This window comes from Mercenaria mercenaria, chromosome 2 (genome assembly GCF_021730395.1).
Source record: "Mercenaria mercenaria strain notata chromosome 2, MADL_Memer_1, whole genome shotgun sequence".
NCBI classification, from domain to species: domain Eukaryota; kingdom Metazoa; phylum Mollusca; class Bivalvia; order Venerida; family Veneridae; genus Mercenaria; species Mercenaria mercenaria.
The window spans coordinates 7695402-7715725 of record NC_069362.1 but is presented as its reverse complement, the minus strand read 5'-3'; the positions used below and the strand labels follow the sequence as shown (position 1 = coordinate 7715725).

Here is a 20324-nt window from a genome sequence, read left to right as displayed (position 1 = left end):
TTAAAATGACACTTACTACGTTTAGACTTTATAGCACTACATATGTGAAAACCTGTCACATATTTTCTGTTATCGTTGCAAGTTTGCAACATTTGTGTAGAGTTTTTAATTTTTTAGTAATTGGTTCGTTCGATCTTCAAGATTGCTAGTAGTAGCCAATATATCTATCTCATATCAAAATCACTTTTTACTCATAAAAACATAGAATCAAACTTTTATTACACTTAACACTGAATCAACAAGGTCACACGGAGCGACACCGTAACAATTGTCGTTGAGATGTTGTCACATGTTATAGTTGAGACACTGCTTACGCTGATACATACCTATGGGAACATGCTCTTGTTGATGGGGCTATTTAGAGTTGACGTATGTACATACAGAGAAAATGATGACGCGAAATATATTCCTTTCATTTAAAAATTGAGGAAAAAAACTCCCGAAAAGTATAGACAGTATAACCGGGAATGGAATGATATTTAAAGAACTTTATTTACAACTTCTAAAATGGGAAATGTCCTTTTTATGTTACACATTTGTATGTTATGAATTCTTAGTATTTCAGCTAAATATTTCTGTAACAAAAACGTATATTTCAGTACAGGTACTTTAAAAATAGTAACTGACAGATTTTGATTAGATTGCTTTTATTTCACCCAACAATATTCTGAGCATCTATTGTATAATTGTTTCTTTGTAAAACGTCTGCAATCCATGACACAAAATGTGCAACGTTTGTGTAGACACCCGGATGTTGCGCCTGCCCACACCCTTCTCCCCATGATATTATTCCAGCAACGTACCAACGGCCGTTTCTCTCACAAGACAAAGGTCCCCCGGAATCGCCCTGAAAAAAATATTATGAAATGTTGTACGTAGTAAAAGTAATACAAAAGCTCAGAGATTGACATGTCAAGTGTGAATTGGTTACGGTATAGTCATGGCGAATTGAAATAGACGGTTGGAACAAAACTTTGCCACGAAGTAACCTTTCTCACTGCAGGATTGCTTTTACCAAAATGCTATATAAGTGCCATCAAACAATGGACAAATTAACGTGCAGGACATAGTTCGTGCGCATTATGATCAACGCCGCAAAAATGGTACCCTGTAGTACCTCATACAAATGCATCTATATGGTAGGTTGTACACACGAAGATAATATACTTGCCTGGTACCAAAATTAAACCGTTCACAAAAATATATGTATATATCTACCTTACAGGAGTCTATGCCTCCAAACTGATATCCTGCACATATCATATCGTCTTTTACTGTGTGGTTATACCACCTGTTACAGAGAGTTTTATTTAATAAAGGAACCATCGCTTGTTGCAGCATTCCATTCCAGGCCGTTCCTAAAATGCGATACAAAGTATGGAGTTTGAACATAACGGTTAGGAACTTTGAAAGGGGCACTAATCAAGTTGACAGTGTTGGCCTAAAACATTAATACGTTACAACTTTTGTGAAGGTAAAGCTTGGCAACTTAAATTCTTGTATTTCATCCATATTTGTTTTAAAAACGTATCTTTATAAAATATAAGTTTACCAAATTTGCTTGTTACCTTTCATTGTTTCGCCCCAACCTGTAACGTAACATTTGGAAGCAAGATCAAGTTCACTGTCACCAAATGTTGGCAGGCAAGCTGGTTTTACATAGGAGGAACTCGTGTCTACAGAATGTGCTAGTTTTATCAAAGCTATATCGTTTTCGTGTGTTGCGGGATTATAGTTTGTGTGTATAACAACCCGCTGAATCAAAATAGTTTCTTCCGTAGGATCACGATGGATGTTATTTTGGTCTCCGACAACCACCCGTAAGGACGAAGATTTTGGCCTGTACCTGTAAAGAATATTCAATATTTTTGCTTGTTAGGGTCTTATGAATAGCATTATTTTTCAACATTTTTGCAGTTATGTCACGCCGGGCAGTTAACCTTACCAAATGATCCTACATTCTTTACCAGTACTAACCCTGTTCTCGAAGAGTAATTGCCTACATCTCCAGATGAATCAGAAGTAGGCAATGATCGATTTTAGGCATTATGTAATCTATCAAATGGTCACGGGGAAAATGACCTCGCCCGGTAATCAAACTCACGACTCCTCGATCCGTATATGTGCATGATCCCAACTGAGCTAAGCGGGATGGCCGAATTGCTTTTGGTGCAATTTTCAAATTACCACATATTCTTTTCATTTGTATAGAATAGATGAAAACTGTCAACAAAGATCGGCGTGAAGTTGGCAGTACAGCAGTAGCAGCAGTAGGAGCAGTTAACTGCTGCTACTGCCAGCAGTTACAGCAGTTAACTGCTCCTACTGCCAGCAGTTACAGCAGTCAACTGCTCCTACTGCCAACAGTTACAGCAGTTAACTGCTCCTACTGCTAGCAGTTACAGCAGTTAATAAGCTGTTACACTAGTCTGATGATGTTGCTGACATCAAGTATTTTTTGTAAATTAAAACCTTCACCTTCTTTGCAATATACATCACATCAAATAAATCCCTATATTAGTACATTCAGTGCATCTAAGTGTTTCCTTTTTGTACTGTTATTTCAAGCACAAAATTGGAGAGAGGGGTGCACTACCTACCCCCCTCCACCCCCACCCCTCCCCCTTCCTTGCTCCTACGCCTATGGTAAAGTAGTTTCAACAAGTTTGATGTAATTAATTCCCTTGATTTGCATGTTATGAAAACGAAAGTAGAGAAACGCGCGTTTTTCTAGATAGATACATATATGATAAATTATGGTTTCGTATTTGGCCCGGGCACGTTTTCTAAATAAAAGGAGTACGTCTATTTTAGAGGCATATCTATTCAATGAGATATATCTTAAGATTATTGACGTGAAGATAGGAATAAATATTAACAAACAGTTGCTTGCTGTGGAATCAAATTTCCTGGCTCCGTAAAGACACTAAACTAGGTTTTAGGACTCCATCTATCGCAGTGTGTGTGTGTGTGTGTGTGTGTGTGTGTGTGCGTGCGTGCGTGCGTGCGTGCGTGCGTGCGTGTGTGTGTGTGTTCGAGTTTAACGTCTTTTTCAACATTTCTTCAGTCATATAAAAGACGGTGTCTACTTGTAGCAGTGAGCACAATGCCCAACTTTATAGTGCTGCCTCACTGGATATCACGCCGTAGACACGTGGCATGATTTTCCACCCAGTCACATTATACTGACACCGGGCTGACCAGACGTAGCACTATCATATTAAAGCGGAAACTGGTAAATTGCTCTCGTTGGCTGTAACATGAGCCTTGTTATTGCTGTCATAAGCATTTTACTGCTAGCAGTAAGAGGAGCCTTGTAAACATTTAATCGCTGGTAGTTACATGTAATAAAAACTGGTATACTGGTCTCATAAACCATTTAAGAGAAGACCTTTATAAGCTTAGCTTTCGGATCTTATCCTTTTTCAACATGTATAATATCGATGTTGTAAATTGTAAAATGTAAAATGCACATATGTTTGAAATAAAATATGTTTAAATCGTAAACCATTTGACTGCTGCCAGTAAGACATAGAAAACTCAAAAACTGTTTTCATTGGTCATTTTACTGCTGGAAGTGACATGCTCTCATTACGGTGTACCGTTTGGGCAATCTGACATTTTATTGAATCCTAAACCGCGATGTACGATGTTACGATGACGAAAACGCGATGGTGCGATGGCACGATGATAAAACAACGATGGTTCGATGGTGAAAACGCAATAACACGATGATGAAATAGCGATGATTCGATGACACGACGGTGAAATGTCGATGTAATATCGCGTTTTCATCATCGTACCATTGCGTTTTCACCATCGTATCATCGTACCATCGCGTTTTCACCATCGTACCATCGCGTTTTCATCATCGTGCCATCGCGTTTTCATCATCGTACCATCGCATTATCACCATCGTACCATCGCGTTTTCACCATCGTGTCGTCGCGTTTTCACCATCGTACCGTCGCATTTTCACCATCGTACCATTGCATTCCGGTGGTCATGCGCAATGGTAAGTTTATATGTCAGTAAAATACAGGCTTGATACAATCTCATTTTCACATTGCACTATATACCTTCTACATCCTAACAAGAATAAGCTGAGTTTGAATAATATCATGTGACTATTACACCCAGCTTTTTATTTACTTTCATGCATACATAAAATACAAAGGACGTGGCCTTGAAGGTTTTACACAGTTTTAATGAACTGAGCACTGAACATTTTGTAAAACATATTGCAAAACAGCAGAATCTAAATGGTAAATTTCTTCTCACAAAATACATTGAGATACATTCATCTATTGTTGACAAAAAGTACAAGTGCACGGGACTAAGCATTTCCAGCCGGAAGGCGATAGTACGATGGTGAAAACGCGATGGTAAGATGGTGAAACCACGATGGTACGATGATGATAACGCGATGGCACGATGGTGAAAACGCGATGGTACGACGGTGAAACCACGATTGCACGATGGTACGATGATGACAACGCGATGGTGCGATGGTGAAAACGCGATGGTACGATGATGAAAACGCGATATTACATCGACATTTCACCATCGTACCATCGCGATTTCATCATCGTGTCATCGCGTTTGTACCATCGTTGTTTCATCCTCGTGTCATCGCGCCATCGCGTTTTCGTCATCGTATCATCGTGCACCGCGGTTTAGAATTATATAAAATGTCACGATTGTCCTAACGGAACACCGTATCTCATAGACCATTCTGCTGGCAGAAACATAAATGAGACGGGAGAGACTTGTAAACCATTTAACTGCTGGTATTACATATAATAGTTTATAGGAGAATTTAAGGGTAAATGGGACAATTTCCTATAGGGCAAAAACTTTTCCTACGGGCAGTATTTCTTTAAACTTTGTATACTTACTGAGAATCAAGATTAGAACGAAAATAGATATTAAAATCATAGGTACCCATGCTTGATCCTGAATTTTCTGCCCTTGAAAGTCGGTTTCAAGGGCAGAAAATTCTTGATAGAAATAGATTAAGAACGCTTCAATGATCTTTAAACGATACGGACAAATGTATAAGCGGGAAGGGTAGGTTTTACGGCCTATTACACATCTGAAGGAAACTTGTAAAACTGATTTTAATAACACTATTTAACTGCTAGCAGTATTATATGTAGGACACTGACAAAATAAATACCTTATGTCATTCTCATCATCTGGTAATACAGCTTTATTAACTGTTATAATTGCTGGCAATAGTAGCAGTTAACTGGTGTTAGTAAACACGATCAATTGCTGTGACTAATGGTAGTTAACTGCGACAGGCAATAAACTGCTGTAACTGCTGGCAGTAGCAGCAGTTAACTGCTGTAACTGCTGGCAGTAGGAGCAGTTAACTGCTGCTACTGCCAGCAGTTACAGCAGTTAACTGCTCCTACTGCTGCTACTGCTGTACTGCCAACTTCACGCCGATTCAACAAAGTGGGTTTGATGCAAAAATAATCATATTTCTCATGAAACGTGCACGTTATTTTTATATCAAATATCTCAGTTGCACGTGCATATCATTTTAGCTTAAACTTGCGGGTATATTTGAATGATAAATACAGCATTCGATTTTTCAATATTTAAAACTTCAGTTCCTACTTTTTAAAACAATGAGCTGCAGTAAGAACCCAGTTTTTGTCTATAAGAGTAGCCCCGCATAAATGGCTGTCTGATACCCCGCCTTGAAATTCAATTTTTAATGACGTCATCCATGGCCAGGAACCAGGCTTTGCATTACTGCCGCCCACAATTCTATGTGACACTGGAGGTACCATTTGCATTCCACAGTCTCCTGGAAAATGTGATAGAAAACTGAACTTTTTTTACCCGAACGCTTTTAGAATAAGAACAAAAGAATCTCTTCGTGGCTTTAACAGAAGTTCAAACTGTATTTTCACTTCTTTTGATCTTCATCATAGTCAGACATATATTTCAAATAAGATTAGATGTGTTAACGAGGACATTCAGATTGTTCATCTCAAGCGTGAATGGGCCTTGAAACCGATTTTGGAATCTTTGCTTTTCAGATGTCCACTTGTTACAACATTTATAGGTTAGCGCTGTTAGATTTGTATCGAGAAATATGCATGAGTGTGCAGCGGAAATAGTGTGCGGCACTGATTACATACGCATCTACACTTAAAATTATTATTTAAACGGTTCAAAGTTCACAACCGATGTGAAGTCTGAACGTCAATATGGCAAATATTGACGTTTCAGGTTCCACTGAAACTTAACGGAGTTTTTAATTAAGTATGTAATAATAGTTTTTATTACCGTATTTAAAGTATTTTAGAGAAGAAGAAAAAGAAGAAGAAGAAGAAAGTTTATCAAAGTCTCACTTTCATACAATAGATAGAATATAAAACATAAAATGCATGTATAAAACCACTCATTATGAGTTATGAGAGACTATACATGAAATATTGTCATGTCGTGTACTTTCATAATGTAGCTTTTTATAAAGACGAAGCAAACCTTGACTTTATATAGTGTCTTTATTAGACGGATCAGTTCGGTGTTAAGGGTTACAAGTAACCAATGCCTTGAGTGTTTTACCCTTGTTTTGCAATAATGTTTTTAATCTAAATTAGTTATATAATGGACAAGACCAAGAATATTTATCTAAAATGAAAGAAATTAAGGGGAAATGGGACAGTTGTGTGGGGTTTTTTATATAGACAAAGAAGGAAAAATTTTAACTAGCGGAGAGAATTTTCTTAAACTTTGCATGATCATAGAGCATCATATTAGAAACAAATTTATGCAAAAACAATTTGGGGCCTCGGTGCTACTTTTTGAGTTATCTGCCCCTGAATGCGAGTTTTTTTTTGCTCTTTTAGGTCATTTTCAAGGGCAGATAACTCAAGGTAATGGTTAGTTACACTTTATTGATTTCAGATTAGTGTTTGTTACTTTATTTCCTGCAACTGTACAAAATTTGCCTTCTATGAGACGGATTTTATTCTATAGTTGCTTACGCAAACAAATAGAAAATTTCTTCCAATTATGCCCCTTTTGCAAGAAAAATGCAGTATGTTTACTCATTGAAACACAGCAAATATTCTGTTTAATAGAATGGTTTAAAATATGCTCTATGATCATGCAAAGTTTAAGAAAATTCTCTCCGCTAGTTAAAATTTTTCCTTCTTTGCCTACATAAAAAAACCCACACAACTGTGGCGTTTCCCCTTAATTAGGCAATTAACTACATTTCAAGTCAATCTTATACAATGTTTAGAAAAAAATCTTTTTTGTAAGACATGACATGATAAAATTCAGTTCACTTCAAGTATAATTATGGATATTTACTGTTACAGAAAAGTTGTAGTTCATCCGACCCATCATGACAGTCTCTCCGTCCGTCACACAGCCAGCTTCTAGGTATACATTTGGAATCTCGGGAACACTTGAACTGGCTGTCCCTGCAGATTATCGGTACTGAAGTACATTTAACACTTCAATGATATGAAATAGGCCTACAGATTTTCTCGTGAAAACATGGACGTTTCCAGTCAACTAGAACTGTGTATTAATCAACACTATTCTCCGGTCTATAGTTAAATACTAAATTTTGCTGAGATAAAGTCAAAAAAAAAAAAGAAAAGCAATATGAATATATATGTCTGATGTCATGTAATAAAGGGCTTGAGTGGCTTGCCGGTCAAAACATTTATCTACCCGGCTTCGGGTCTCAGGCAATAACTGCGGCTTTTGACCGGAAATCCATTAAATAGTTTAATGTACCCCCACGATAAAGAGTGAATTATTGGTGTTTGCAACAGAAACACTAATCATGTTCATTACATGATATATATTTTTTTTTTGTATCGAAAAATGCTAAACTTAATTTTCTGATAAATAGTTACTAGTTTTGGATGACTTGCCAGTTAATAGTCAAAGTATGTGACACTGTCACCTCACTGAAATGTTTTCAGCTTAAGCTTGGCAACATAAGCTCCTTGATAGCTAAATGCGGTTCCAGTTCGGAGAATGTTACAAAGAAGTTAGACAATCAGCGTCCAGAAATGGTACTTACCAGACGCGTGCATTTCAGCTGGAGGGATGCAACTAACTCCCGCATCTTCGCTATGTACACAGTCAACTTTTGCAGGATCTGAAAAAAAAAGGCAAGCACTTTTCAGCATATCGGAGAAATATTTACGGTATATGCTGGCTGGTACCAGTTTTCGTACAATGGCTACACATGAAAGCAGAACATAGCAAATAACTAGAAAAGTATCGAGAAATGGAGAATACATTCTTCGGTCGAATTATTGATGGTAGTAAGTTCTATGTTGGGTGTACGTGTCTTTAAACAAATACTCAGGCATTCTTTTTTCACGAAAAAGCTTCAAGAATTATTTATTCTGTTTACTCAATAAATTACAGGATTGTTTGGTCTGATTAAAGCTCGCTGTTGCAGTCACTGTATGACTATTTGCGAAGTCGCGAAAACACATGACAAATCGCCTGGCCTAACAATCAAACTCAAATCATTTTATCTTCTTCAATGTAAAAAAAGAAGAAAAAGAAAAGTGAAATGTTACATTTCATAGCAATTTCAGGTTTTGTACTAGCCTCACATACGTAGGACAGTGTAGCAAAGGCATTAAAATTGCTCACACTCGACGTCAAAGTCAGAAAATTAACTAAGCATGTCTGAAAAATGTGAGAAGTAACTTTTATACAATGTTTTATAGGACTTAATTTATTCGTCCAAATGTTACTTTTACTTATTTTGCGGAGTATAAAATAAACATGTACCTGGTTCATGGTTATACAATAAACGAAAAATCTAACGCCAATACATTTATCAACTTACTTACACACTGATACGAATATGTTGTTAAACATATTGTTAAGAGTATACTAAACTTTCAACAAAATTAGATAGTGGAAAAACACCTTCTCAATCACTTCCTATTTATAAAAAGTCACCGGAATACAGATACGATCAGGTCTTATTTTTATAAAAATTGTGGTGTACATACTGAATTTCCACTGATATAGTCAATTATCAACTAAATCTTATTTTGTTTCCAAGATATGACGAGGTATAGATATATATTTTGTCTTTTGTCATAATTTTCCTGCCTTGTTACTGAACCGGCTTATTATATATGTGTGTATTTTTGTGACTTTTTAAAATCAGACGGAGCCGGCTTAATAAATGAAAACATACCATAGCTTACTCAGTTTTGTTGAAATTCAAATATGTAACTCACGACGTATTGTACTTAATATGTAAGAAAATTTTAAAATGTATTATTAAGATTTCGAGAGGTTATGTTAGTAATTTCATTGAGTGTACTTCTCTTCAGTTTCATTTCATTACTTCGCTACATTTTGCCAAATATTTATTGAAATGCGATTAATTGATTAATCATTGCAGAGCTTATAGGTTGGAGAAGTCTTAAAGTGACTTCCTTGTAGAGATATGACAACAAATGTGCACAAACCATGTAGTCCTGGACATTCGCTGAGTGTTGTTTCCCATCTTGCACATTGTAAGTCATCATGGAATATGGGACCTGTACCTTGTCCAAAACTTGCCTACAAAAAGAAATGAAATAGTTTATTTAAACTATCATGTTAAAGAGACGTAAAAAAAACTATGAAAAAAAACAACTATCCCTGTTACCGCTACATTCTGAATTTCTAAACTGCTATACCATATTTTAGTAGAATTCCAATTAAACATTTTTCGTTTAGAGTATTCAAGAAAAGACATATCCAAAACAGTAACTAAATCCATGTTTGGAGTTTAGATGCGAAAGAATTATCTCACGAGGGCGTAGCCCGTGTGATATAATAATACGTCCCTACCGACAATCAATGATTTTATTCAGGAGTAAAGAATTATGTTAAATATATGCTTGACGACATTTACCAAATATTTGCCTGTTTTGTGCGGGTTTCTTTTCCAGCCCGCCACTGTGACGTTTGACGACATGCTGTATAATTAATACACTGATTGTTTGTAATTACATGAACCTATTCTCTAAAGAAAGCATTTAGAAATCGCTATACACATGTATGTTATTTCTAATGATTTTTCAATAAATTGTTCCTCTGTTCTTTTTTTTTCTATTCTGTTCTCGAAGCAGCTTTCTTACCAAATTTTCAATATGGTCAGTAATGAGGCCGTCCCAATATTAAGGAAGCAGATCCGATTGCACATTCTTTGTTTACCGATCTGGTGCAGTCGTTCTGCGCATAGCCGGAAGCGCACGGCAAAATACGCAATTTTTTGCATGTCCGCACGCATTTAGTGTATAATATGTATAATATTCTGACTAAAGGTTAGGGTTAGTATCACCATGGTTACAAAATATTTATTCAAATCAGTTGAATATACCGTAGTCTGTCATATATCACAGGCGCCCCAGATCTATTTTAGTCACAGAAGTCTCCGTATGCGATTTCGGCATTCTCTGCTTATTATGGAAAAATGACCGAAGGATACCGAAACAGCATTACGCTGATATGTAAACACACGGACATTGCCGTCCACTATCTTACCATCACTTTTTAAAAGAACAGCAGGTGGTCTCATTAGCGAGTTTGTACTAATTACCTACCTGAGAATAAACTGAACGGACACCGTTATATCCCAGCTGCCTACAAACAACATAACCATCAAACATTGACCATTCGTCATCACACACAGTACCCCATGTTCCATTGACCTTAACCTCTACTCGACCTTCATATGGCGTCCTTCCGTTCACAAGGCGCACGTCATTCCAAGCTGGAAGAAGTTTGTTCATTATTGACCGTTTTAATACGAATATTTTCAGTTTGTGTTGTTTTAACACAGAATTTATGTGGTTTATACACATGTATACATTTTAGATCTTATATAGTAGCAGTTGTTGTATGTTTTTATACTTTCCTTATGATAATATAGCCCGGAACTAGAATTTAAGGGTAAGTCACACTTGACTGAGCAACTGACCTCGAAAACTGTTGTCATTAAAAGCTGCCCGATCAAACACCGTGACCTTTAAAATAACCTCCGGCGTTAAAATTATTCTTTTGCGACTCTCTGGCTGAATGCGCTCCACGGATTACATATTACTAAACCCAGGGATGGAAAGCTTATTTATCACAAAGGTTAACATACTTATTTTTTTCGTTTGAGGACCCAATGGGTAACCCCGTTTATTCTCTCCGTCAAATGGTTAGACATTGGTCGGGGAACCATCCTATGCTAACCTTACAAATACACAAATACAAGCCTCAACACATTGTATAATCAAAGCGCTGAAAGCACAGAAAGGTTGAAACATTTCGAAAAACATGTGGTTCTGGTAAGAAGTTAGTTCAATAACATTAAATTTGCACAGGGCGCCTTTTAATATTTGGACGTTCAACATGTCCCTTTGTCAAGTTTAATTGAATGACAGCCGTTTACATAGTAAAAATTTCAACCTTATTTTATTGAAGTGTAATGTAGAAAAACTCTCAAACACGTGATATATTGATTTACCGTAATTTAAACTGCACCAGGAATTACTTCCCCTACACATAGCACAGACTATTCTAGCGTAATTTAATTAAATATCATCAACAATACAACGCACTAGTAAAAAAAATACTGCGGCCATTATTTAACGCACTTGTACCGCCGAATGCATGTAGACTAGATTTTTAAACCGTTTTTATATGATCTATCAATTATAATCATATGCACACTACACAGACAATACCTTAGTAACGGGTCGCATTTTTCTTTATAAAATCCGACCATGAGAATACTTTGCGTCTAAAATCATTTTTATAATAAAGAAAATTGGACAGTTTCGTGTTGTGATGCAAAAGCGAATGCATGTAAATTTCACTTTCAAAGTGAGGACAGGTCTTCGCTAATTTCAGTAAGACAGTATGTTCAATGGATGCGTAAAATAGGTTTTCTTTGTCCGTTGTTGGTATTTACCTATCACATTTTAGCCACTTCCACCGTGAACTTGTAAAACCTTCCGCAAGATATTTTGCGGAAAGATCTACCGGGAAATTTATAAAAACTTCGATAAAACATCGGACTATATGAAATGTCAAAATCGTAAAATTTTGAAGTCTGACGTTTACTTATCGAACTAGTAAGAAATGTGTATGTAACCTTCACTTTCACAGGGGCTGGTATTTAAGGCATGAAGGTAGTTATTCGCCGGATATGCCATCATGGTCTACTCGAATTTAGTCCATATAAATAGATTTTTCCCGACTAGTAAAACCTATTTTCATGTCAAATATCAGCTTTATTTATGCTTGTTTGTAAGAAGAATATCTGCTGATGTTTTAAGCTACGTTATATGCTTCAAAAAGTTAGTCGAAGCTGTTTGGTAAAGTTAAAGTAAAGTTTGTATTTGCTACTGTCTACCTATACCATATTTGCGTTTCCAAACAATGTTTATTCAACAGAAACTACAAACTCATTGTGTACATAAATGCGCTTCCCTTGTTTCCAAACTGCGCTTATCATGCAAGAAAGATAAAACAAACAAAAGTGTCATTGTTGTCCTACTGCTCACCAGGGTATCAAACACTATTCTCTAAGTACTAATCAGATCTCCATGGCCAATATTTCAACTCCAATATTATTTATGTTTGCTATGTGTCAAGTTTTTTTTTTTTTCTATAATTGTAAGTTGAAGCATATTTCCAAAAATTGCTAAATTGTGGTGATAAATTAGTAAATCAAAAGAATTATCAAGCGTATATTGGAAGGATATGAAAATAATATTGTAAAATCAGAAGACAGGCAATGCACATCGTACAGTATCAGAATGCACTTACTGCAGGCACAACACACGGAAAAGTTCAACTCCAAACATTCAACACCTCAAACGTTAAACTCCAAGATCATTCTCCAAGTAATCAGATCGCCAAGATTTTAAATTTGCTCACCTCCCATGACTGTTTGCTAGGTTTCAAGTATTTTTTTGTTGTTTTTTTTTTTTGTACAGTTGCTAAATTGTGAGGCTTAATAGATAAATTAAACGAGAATTATGATTTGTTTTAGCAGGATTGGCATATAAGTGAGAACTGTTTTAGAAAGGTTCAGAATTCAAAAGCTACCCATGTATAACATCTTGAATGTACCTCTGCGTGTCGGTCTTTGGATTACAGTATGTTATAGCGTTTCGAAAACTAAAGAACAAATCTACAGTTGGCAGCAGGCAACAACAAATAATACACATTCTTGACCTAATCAATACTACTTTCTATGTTCGCCAGTCTATTGTACATATAATGTTTGAGTGAATGTTCTCTTGACAAATCGTTATGTATTAAAAAATAAGGCTACTTATTAAGAAGAGCTATTTTGTCGACTTCCACAAATCAAAAACACAATTTTCAGATATATAGAATAATGTTTTGACAAATAAGAATCTTATTCTTAACTTAGTCTATAAGCTAGAAGACATACTTTAAAAAGTATTTCTATGTAGCTAGGTTCAAAGTATCGAGTAGAATAGAAAAATCTAATTATTTTTTCAAAATTTAACACGATATCACATAATACACCAACTTTCACAATTCTTGGAGCAAGGGTTGTATAATTCTACACATTTCTGCGAAATCAACTTCTTGTTTAGCCGACCCTAGAAATAAAATGTACTGATGTCACGACTTAAGTAATCGTGACACCAAAACATTAAAAATGTTGCAACCCTACTTCTTTAATTCATGGGTTGTTGTCTTTAAACTCCGCTACCTTGTTAAAAATGTTTTGTACAAACGACTGACCCTGCTAAAACAACAGTAGAAGTCAGTGGGGTCCACCAAGCTAGAAACTAGACTTGTATCTACCCCAAGATCCTTCTGTTTCGACTTCCATGCAGTTTTGAGATAAGAAAAAGAACTATACACATGAAAACCGTCGGGAGAAGACGCAAACGCCCCCTTGCTATGCTTTGATTCAATTTTGCTTAAAAGAAATAAAACAGTTTCATTTATCGGGGACACATAAGTAGGCCAACATTTAGAAACTTCACATCAGGCAAACACCCACATTTGATATTCTAAGATAAGATTTATTAATTGAGTCAGAAAGACAATTGGAGAGATCGTGTTTGTATACAAATTCTATTTTTAGAACTGATAAGACAAGATGGGGGCAAAGCGACCGTCCATGTTTTTGTAAACATGAGTTTCTAACGTTAACTTTTAAAACACAAATTAATAAATAATTTTTGATCAGTGGAAAGGTTATAAACAAGCAATTATTGATTACTTTAATTGTTATTTCGAAAAAATGGATTAATTATGAACGCTTAACTTACACTGTTTTTAAATGTGTGAAAATACTACGCCGCTTTAAAATTTATGTCATTTAAAACGGTTATTCATGAAAAGATATTGGATCAAAAATATGAAGATTGTTAGTATTCAAATCTTTTTGAATTTGAAATCCATAAATGAGCAAAAGTTATTAAAATTAAAATTCTGATTCAATACGCAAACGGTGTTAAAATCATTTGTTTTGCCAACCACCAGATAAACAGATGTTAACGCGTGACGTCACGGCGATCTCTCCTATTACAAGTAACATAAGCTCTGATGAAATTTTTAACCGACATGTACTGCTTTGATGCTATTTTGCTTAATAATCTATTTTAAAAACTCTGTAGCTTTTACTCTTTACTCTTATTAACGTTTATCAAAATGACTTTTTCAATTCAACAACAATTAAAATACAAATCCGGAATTGATGTAATGTTGTTAAAAGTTATAGTAAAGTACCGCTAATATCTATATATACTAGATTTGCAAGGAATGTCAATTATTTATCTTTTAAGTACTAAAATAGGTTGTTACATTAAATATCGAGACAAATATGTAAGTTAACCAGACGTACACATGCAGCACGACCATTTGCTTAACTGTTAACGTGAAGCTTTCCATGCTAAAGTGGACTATTATAGAAATTAATATACTACAGTTATAATTATTTATAAAAAGGAAATCTTAAACAAATATTTTGACTCAATTTACATAAATCTTACAAAGATATTAAAACGATAAAATAAAATGTTAAATAATAAATAATATGAATCGATCATTATAAAAGCTGTACAAAAATAAGGATGAAATAAGAATAAAGGGAAGTAATTCAGAAAGCAAATAAAGCAGTTTAGGCTATATACCAATAAAAGAAAGTGTTCTTTGTTTCATATAAAATTCAGCTACTTCAGAACAATTTTGTTACAGTTTCTAGATTTTCACTCCGTCGTAGACCTATTTTCCACAAGATATCCATACATTTGCTTCAAGAAAACGAAAAGAAAAAGGGGTGTTGAATAGTATGCAGTGAAATGCAGGTCAACTGAAATCAAGTACCCTCATATTGTCGCATTTCAGAAAGCGGTCCGCAGAATAAACACCCTTCTTTCGTTTTCAAGTAAACAACTCGAAAACATGCGAATATAAGCATGAAAAGTGTCCTATTTTATGTAAAATTCATTCCACGAGTGAAATAATGCCCATTTGGCCCCCGATTTACGCGCAAATGCGCGAAAAATGGAAAAATTAGGATCTATTTATTAGGGACTTCTTTCACCACAGAAGCACATTTTTGACCGAATTACTGCATTATGACCTTTATCATTTAGCTTACTCCTACACAGTGATCTCCCTTGTCATTCGAATCAGGACAGGTAGAAAGAATCTATATTTTATAAAGATCTATATCCTATACAACTAATAAAAATGATTCAGGTCATATGCTGTTTTTTTTTACTGACGAGTGCATTATGTATTAAGGCTAAACTAGAGAAATCTTTATTATACGTTTTGAACTATTTTTTTACGGCATATTTTCGTGCGCTTCGGTCACGTCTGGGCTTTTTCTGAAGTGTTTTAAAGGAATACACCTTCGCTTTTCAACTTAGCCATGCTCGATGGATCGACTTAAAAACATAATTTTAATATGAAATGACGCATTCTTTAACCTTATTGTATTTACATATGTATGAAAATATCAACCGACTATAGAACAATGTTCAGAAAACAGTTTATATCAATAAGAATATCTTTCGATTAGCCCGAAAAACGGGCAAAAACCTTACAGCGGATTAATCTGTCATTCAGTGAAAATGGTTAGTCTGATATATGTTTGCAAGCTCTGGAATACGGTAATTATAGGTCTCAACCACTTCATGGTTTCAACCGAAATAATATATAACTAATATGAAAAAAAAATGACAAAACAGTCATATTCACGTACAGACGCAATTCATTATAATGGTATTTATATAATTATATTTATACACAACTATTCACAAATTAGGTTTTGTGTAAGTGATCAATGAGCTTTATTTTTCCCAGCTTTATCTGTTCCGCTATTAATTGAAGAGGCAAACTTTAAGCTATTTTTAACCCTTGCAGCGATGGAATTATTTCTTTTCTTTTACACAAAAATATGTATCTTTTTATTTCTAGACTCAAAATGTTAAAAGTTTCTTGTTTTTTTTTCCGTATATCATAAAATAAACATACGCCGTTACCTTTGAATGCATAGTCAATATTTAAAAACAAACCCCATTGCGACCCTCTCATTGTGCGCAACAAATTTCACATTGAATGCCCGGATGTCATTCTAACGAGATTTAGGACAGATACACTATTAAATTATAGTCATGAATTACTTGACCAATGAACACATAGTTTGTTGTGTGCGAGGAAGTAGACTGTTAGTGCATAAAATCACTGCATTAATTAGGATGTTAAACAGAAAAGAAATAAAGCGAATATATGTCCATGAGGTAAAACGGTCTTGTCCTTGCGTCCAATCCTGGTGTTCCACACACTGATAACCAATAATTAAAACAGACACATTGCAACTAAAAGTTTACAAAATGATCATTATATTTATATAGATGTGCCCTAGAAGGAACTTTTCCTATGCTTTAACTTGTAATTCCCGTATTTGGCCATGGCATTGTGTTCTTGCATATTGTACAATTTATACTTTTTGTGCAAAAATATCCCGTTAATGCAATATTGCCAGTCTGGACATTGTAGATTCGGACAATGGGAGAGGGACATGTTCTCTGGAACAACTATCTGGAGAAAGGTCATTAGTCATAGGTCATTAATCCTTTTTCTGTTATTTCTTTCAACGGTCGCAATGACTTGTTGAAGACCGATCTTTACTGGTGACAGTTTTAGAAATATTCGTTAGTCTGACTGACCATAGTTGCTTATATTTATATTATTCTTTGATGTTAAAATAACTTTGTGTGTGGAAATCAGGACAGGAATGTCAGATTTGGACAATAGCCTGAATGAAAAAGTGCTCAATGAACAAAGGTTATTGTTAGTTATCATATGTTAAAGATTTGAACAAATATATTACTTGGCCAATCTTTAACACTATACATTTTATAATCGATATTGTTACATGAACATATACATGAAGATATTTGCTTGGTATTAAATCAAATTTCCGTCGTTTATAAGATTTGCAAAAGAACTATTTTCCAAGCGCTTTGCACATGCATATTGGCCTTTATTTTCTGTGTTTCTGATTGCATTGTAGAAAAATAAGTCATTCTAAATTCATATATACAAATTAGCGATAACAGTCCTTAAACTATTATTAAAATAAAACCTCTGAACTTTTGTTATATTTGTAAGTAAGCAAGTAAGTAAATAAGTTTTTATTGTGACATGTGTATATCGTATACCTACAGTAATATACATAAAGATATAATTACACCCGGCCCGACGGGCATATAAGTCATAAAGATTTCACAGTTTTCATTAACATGTAAACCAAGAATATTCACAAAAATGGAATTATTGACACAGGAAAAAGTAATTCTATTAGCAAAAGATATAAACATGTGTCAAATGATGATGTGATTTTAATTTAGTAACCCTGTAGGAGACTAATGTATACTGAAAATTAATATCAAAACACAGATATTAGGGAAAAAGTATAAGCTGTATACAATTTTACAGTTCAGACTATAATATTTTTTGCTTTATGTATACATTTTTGCAGTGCATAATTTATACCACAATTTTATGCTAATGTTTTACAAAAATTAGTAAAATATAGCAGAATGACGTTTCTTCAAGCTTTTACAATGTATTTTGCTACCTTTTTTGGATAGTCTTTGATAAGATTATAAATTTATTATTATCTGAAAGCTGCTTTACATCGGTATCAGGACATTCTAGTAAAAATGGTTTTCGTTTTTTAAATGAAATTTACAAACATTTGAGGTCTTTTTAAAACACATACAGATGCATGTATAAGTAGCCGTCGACAGTAGGCATTTTCACAAAGAATGTAAATTTTTGAGCGATAAAATAAAACAAATATTAAATTTGGTTTAGAAGTGGATGTTAATATATGTACACTGCATATAGAATAACCCATGATACGCCACGTTGTCTGTTGTTTTTTTTTTACTTTAAATTATGTAACAGGCTGGAAATATCAGCCATTTGAACATCTTTGACTATGGACATAAAAGTTCTGTCATGTTGGGGCAGTCTGATTTTTTAAATGCATTTTCCCTGAATTTAATCAATAATATATATGTTTTGATATTTATTTGTTCCGGACATTGCAGCTTTGCATTACAATGTAAGGAACTGATGTTGCTTACAAAGTTCTTTTTTTGTAATGTGAATTGTATGCTTCTCATCTTATGGTGGAATGAAAGATATAAATTATATCTCTCTCTATCGTTTGTTTATGTAAGACCGTACTAGTTATATCTATATTTATATTGTACCGTATCACTGAACATAATTGCAATTTGAATGCAAGAGATGGCCCATGATTGGTTTAATAATTCAAAATTGTTTGCCATTATAATTCTTTAATAATAATGTTATAGAAACTACATTCCGTAGAAGCACAGAAATATTCTAGCATACAGTGCTCAATAGAGTGACAGCGTTCAGAAAATCTTAAAATGTGATGACAATAAATGAACAAAAATAAATTAATAACAAACATGTTGAATGGCGAGTAAATAAAAAAATGAATGAATAAACAAATGACAGAGGTATTTAAAGTTTGCAGCCACCCTCTTTTTAACTGTAGAACTGTCGTTTGATTTCATGAGATTTGTGTTCTGCATGAAAATTTATATAGTTATATTTTTCACTTATATATTTTATCTGTATTATTGATAAATCATTATACTAAGGATGAAAAATCCCGGTCATATTTGTCTTTAGTTTTGTAACCGACAAACATATGCTTACTAAATGCCTTGCCGGTCAATAGTCAAAACTATTGGTTCTAGGTTTGAATTTCGGACATAGGGCAATAGTTTTGAATATTGGCAGACAATTCCAAAGTGTTTTATTACATGACATAAGAAATTAATTTTCATAATTATTTTCTTCAAGTTTTGACATAAGCCTAACACAAGTTAGTGTAGAACTATAAACAGGTCAATAGAATAAACTATGGACCGGTGATTTATATAAGGAGTCGTGTAATAATAGAGATTATTGTATTTTGCCAAGATACAACCAAAGGAACAAAAATTGTGACCTACCTTCATGTGACATAACAAATCCAAATATTTGGCAGATTTCAAACAATGTCAATACTGTTAAATGTAAAAATATCCCATATTTTTGTGTCATCTTTTCAAAATGTGTAGATATGCTTTGAGTTATATAGTTAAGCACCTAAGATGTTGTCCGTGCTGTTTGGTTAGTGCCAGATTCGCAGCTTTTGCATTTTATATACCAGTAAGTGACATACCACAAAAAAAACACAATTGCACTTAATTACTTGCCTGTATCGTATGTTAACATATTTTTGTCAAGCCCAAATCATTACTCAACCGAAGGGTCAGTTAAGTTCGTAAATCAGGCATCGCTTATCAGTCAGTTTTACTATTTACGTGAACACAAACAAAATTCAAGATAAATAAGGCATTAATCCTGCTGATATTTGAGAAATCGTGTCAACATGAATAAATAAGCAAAGAAAAAAATATCAAAAATTATCTTTGATTCATACCGACTCGCTTGCTAATTAATTGATACGATTTGACAATTTGGGTTTCATTGCGTCAAACCCCGTATCATAAATCCATAACTGACTGTTTGATACTAGTGTGTATAAGTTACATATTTATATCAACTTTTCAGATGCCCGCTGTGACATTGAAAGAGAGCTAGATGAACTTGAACTGCACAAAGGAAAGTAGATATTTCAGTTATTAGCATGGGCAATGAGTATGCTTTAAATGCTAATGGATAACTAAAAACAGAGGAAGCCTTTGGGCGTATTTTACAAAAATTAA

The 20324-nt window shown here is 34.4% G+C and overlaps 1 protein-coding gene across 1 annotated transcript; it reads right to left on the bottom strand.

Moving 5' to 3' along the window:
• Positions 1-632: 632 nt before the first annotated feature.
• On the bottom strand, positions 633-20033 carry LOC123562543 (neurotrypsin-like). The gene is made up of 9 exons (XM_045355171.2): positions 19566-20033; positions 10614-10783; positions 9492-9585; positions 8069-8146; positions 7342-7470; positions 5629-5821; positions 1569-1846; positions 1219-1358; positions 633-847 (listed from the first exon to the last, which is right to left on the bottom strand). The coding sequence occupies exons 1-9, from the start codon at positions 19654-19656 to the stop codon at positions 653-655; spliced, it is 1368 nt and encodes a 455-aa protein (XP_045211106.2). The 5' UTR covers positions 19657-20033; the 3' UTR covers positions 633-652.
• Between the last annotated feature and the right edge of the window lie 291 nt (positions 20034-20324).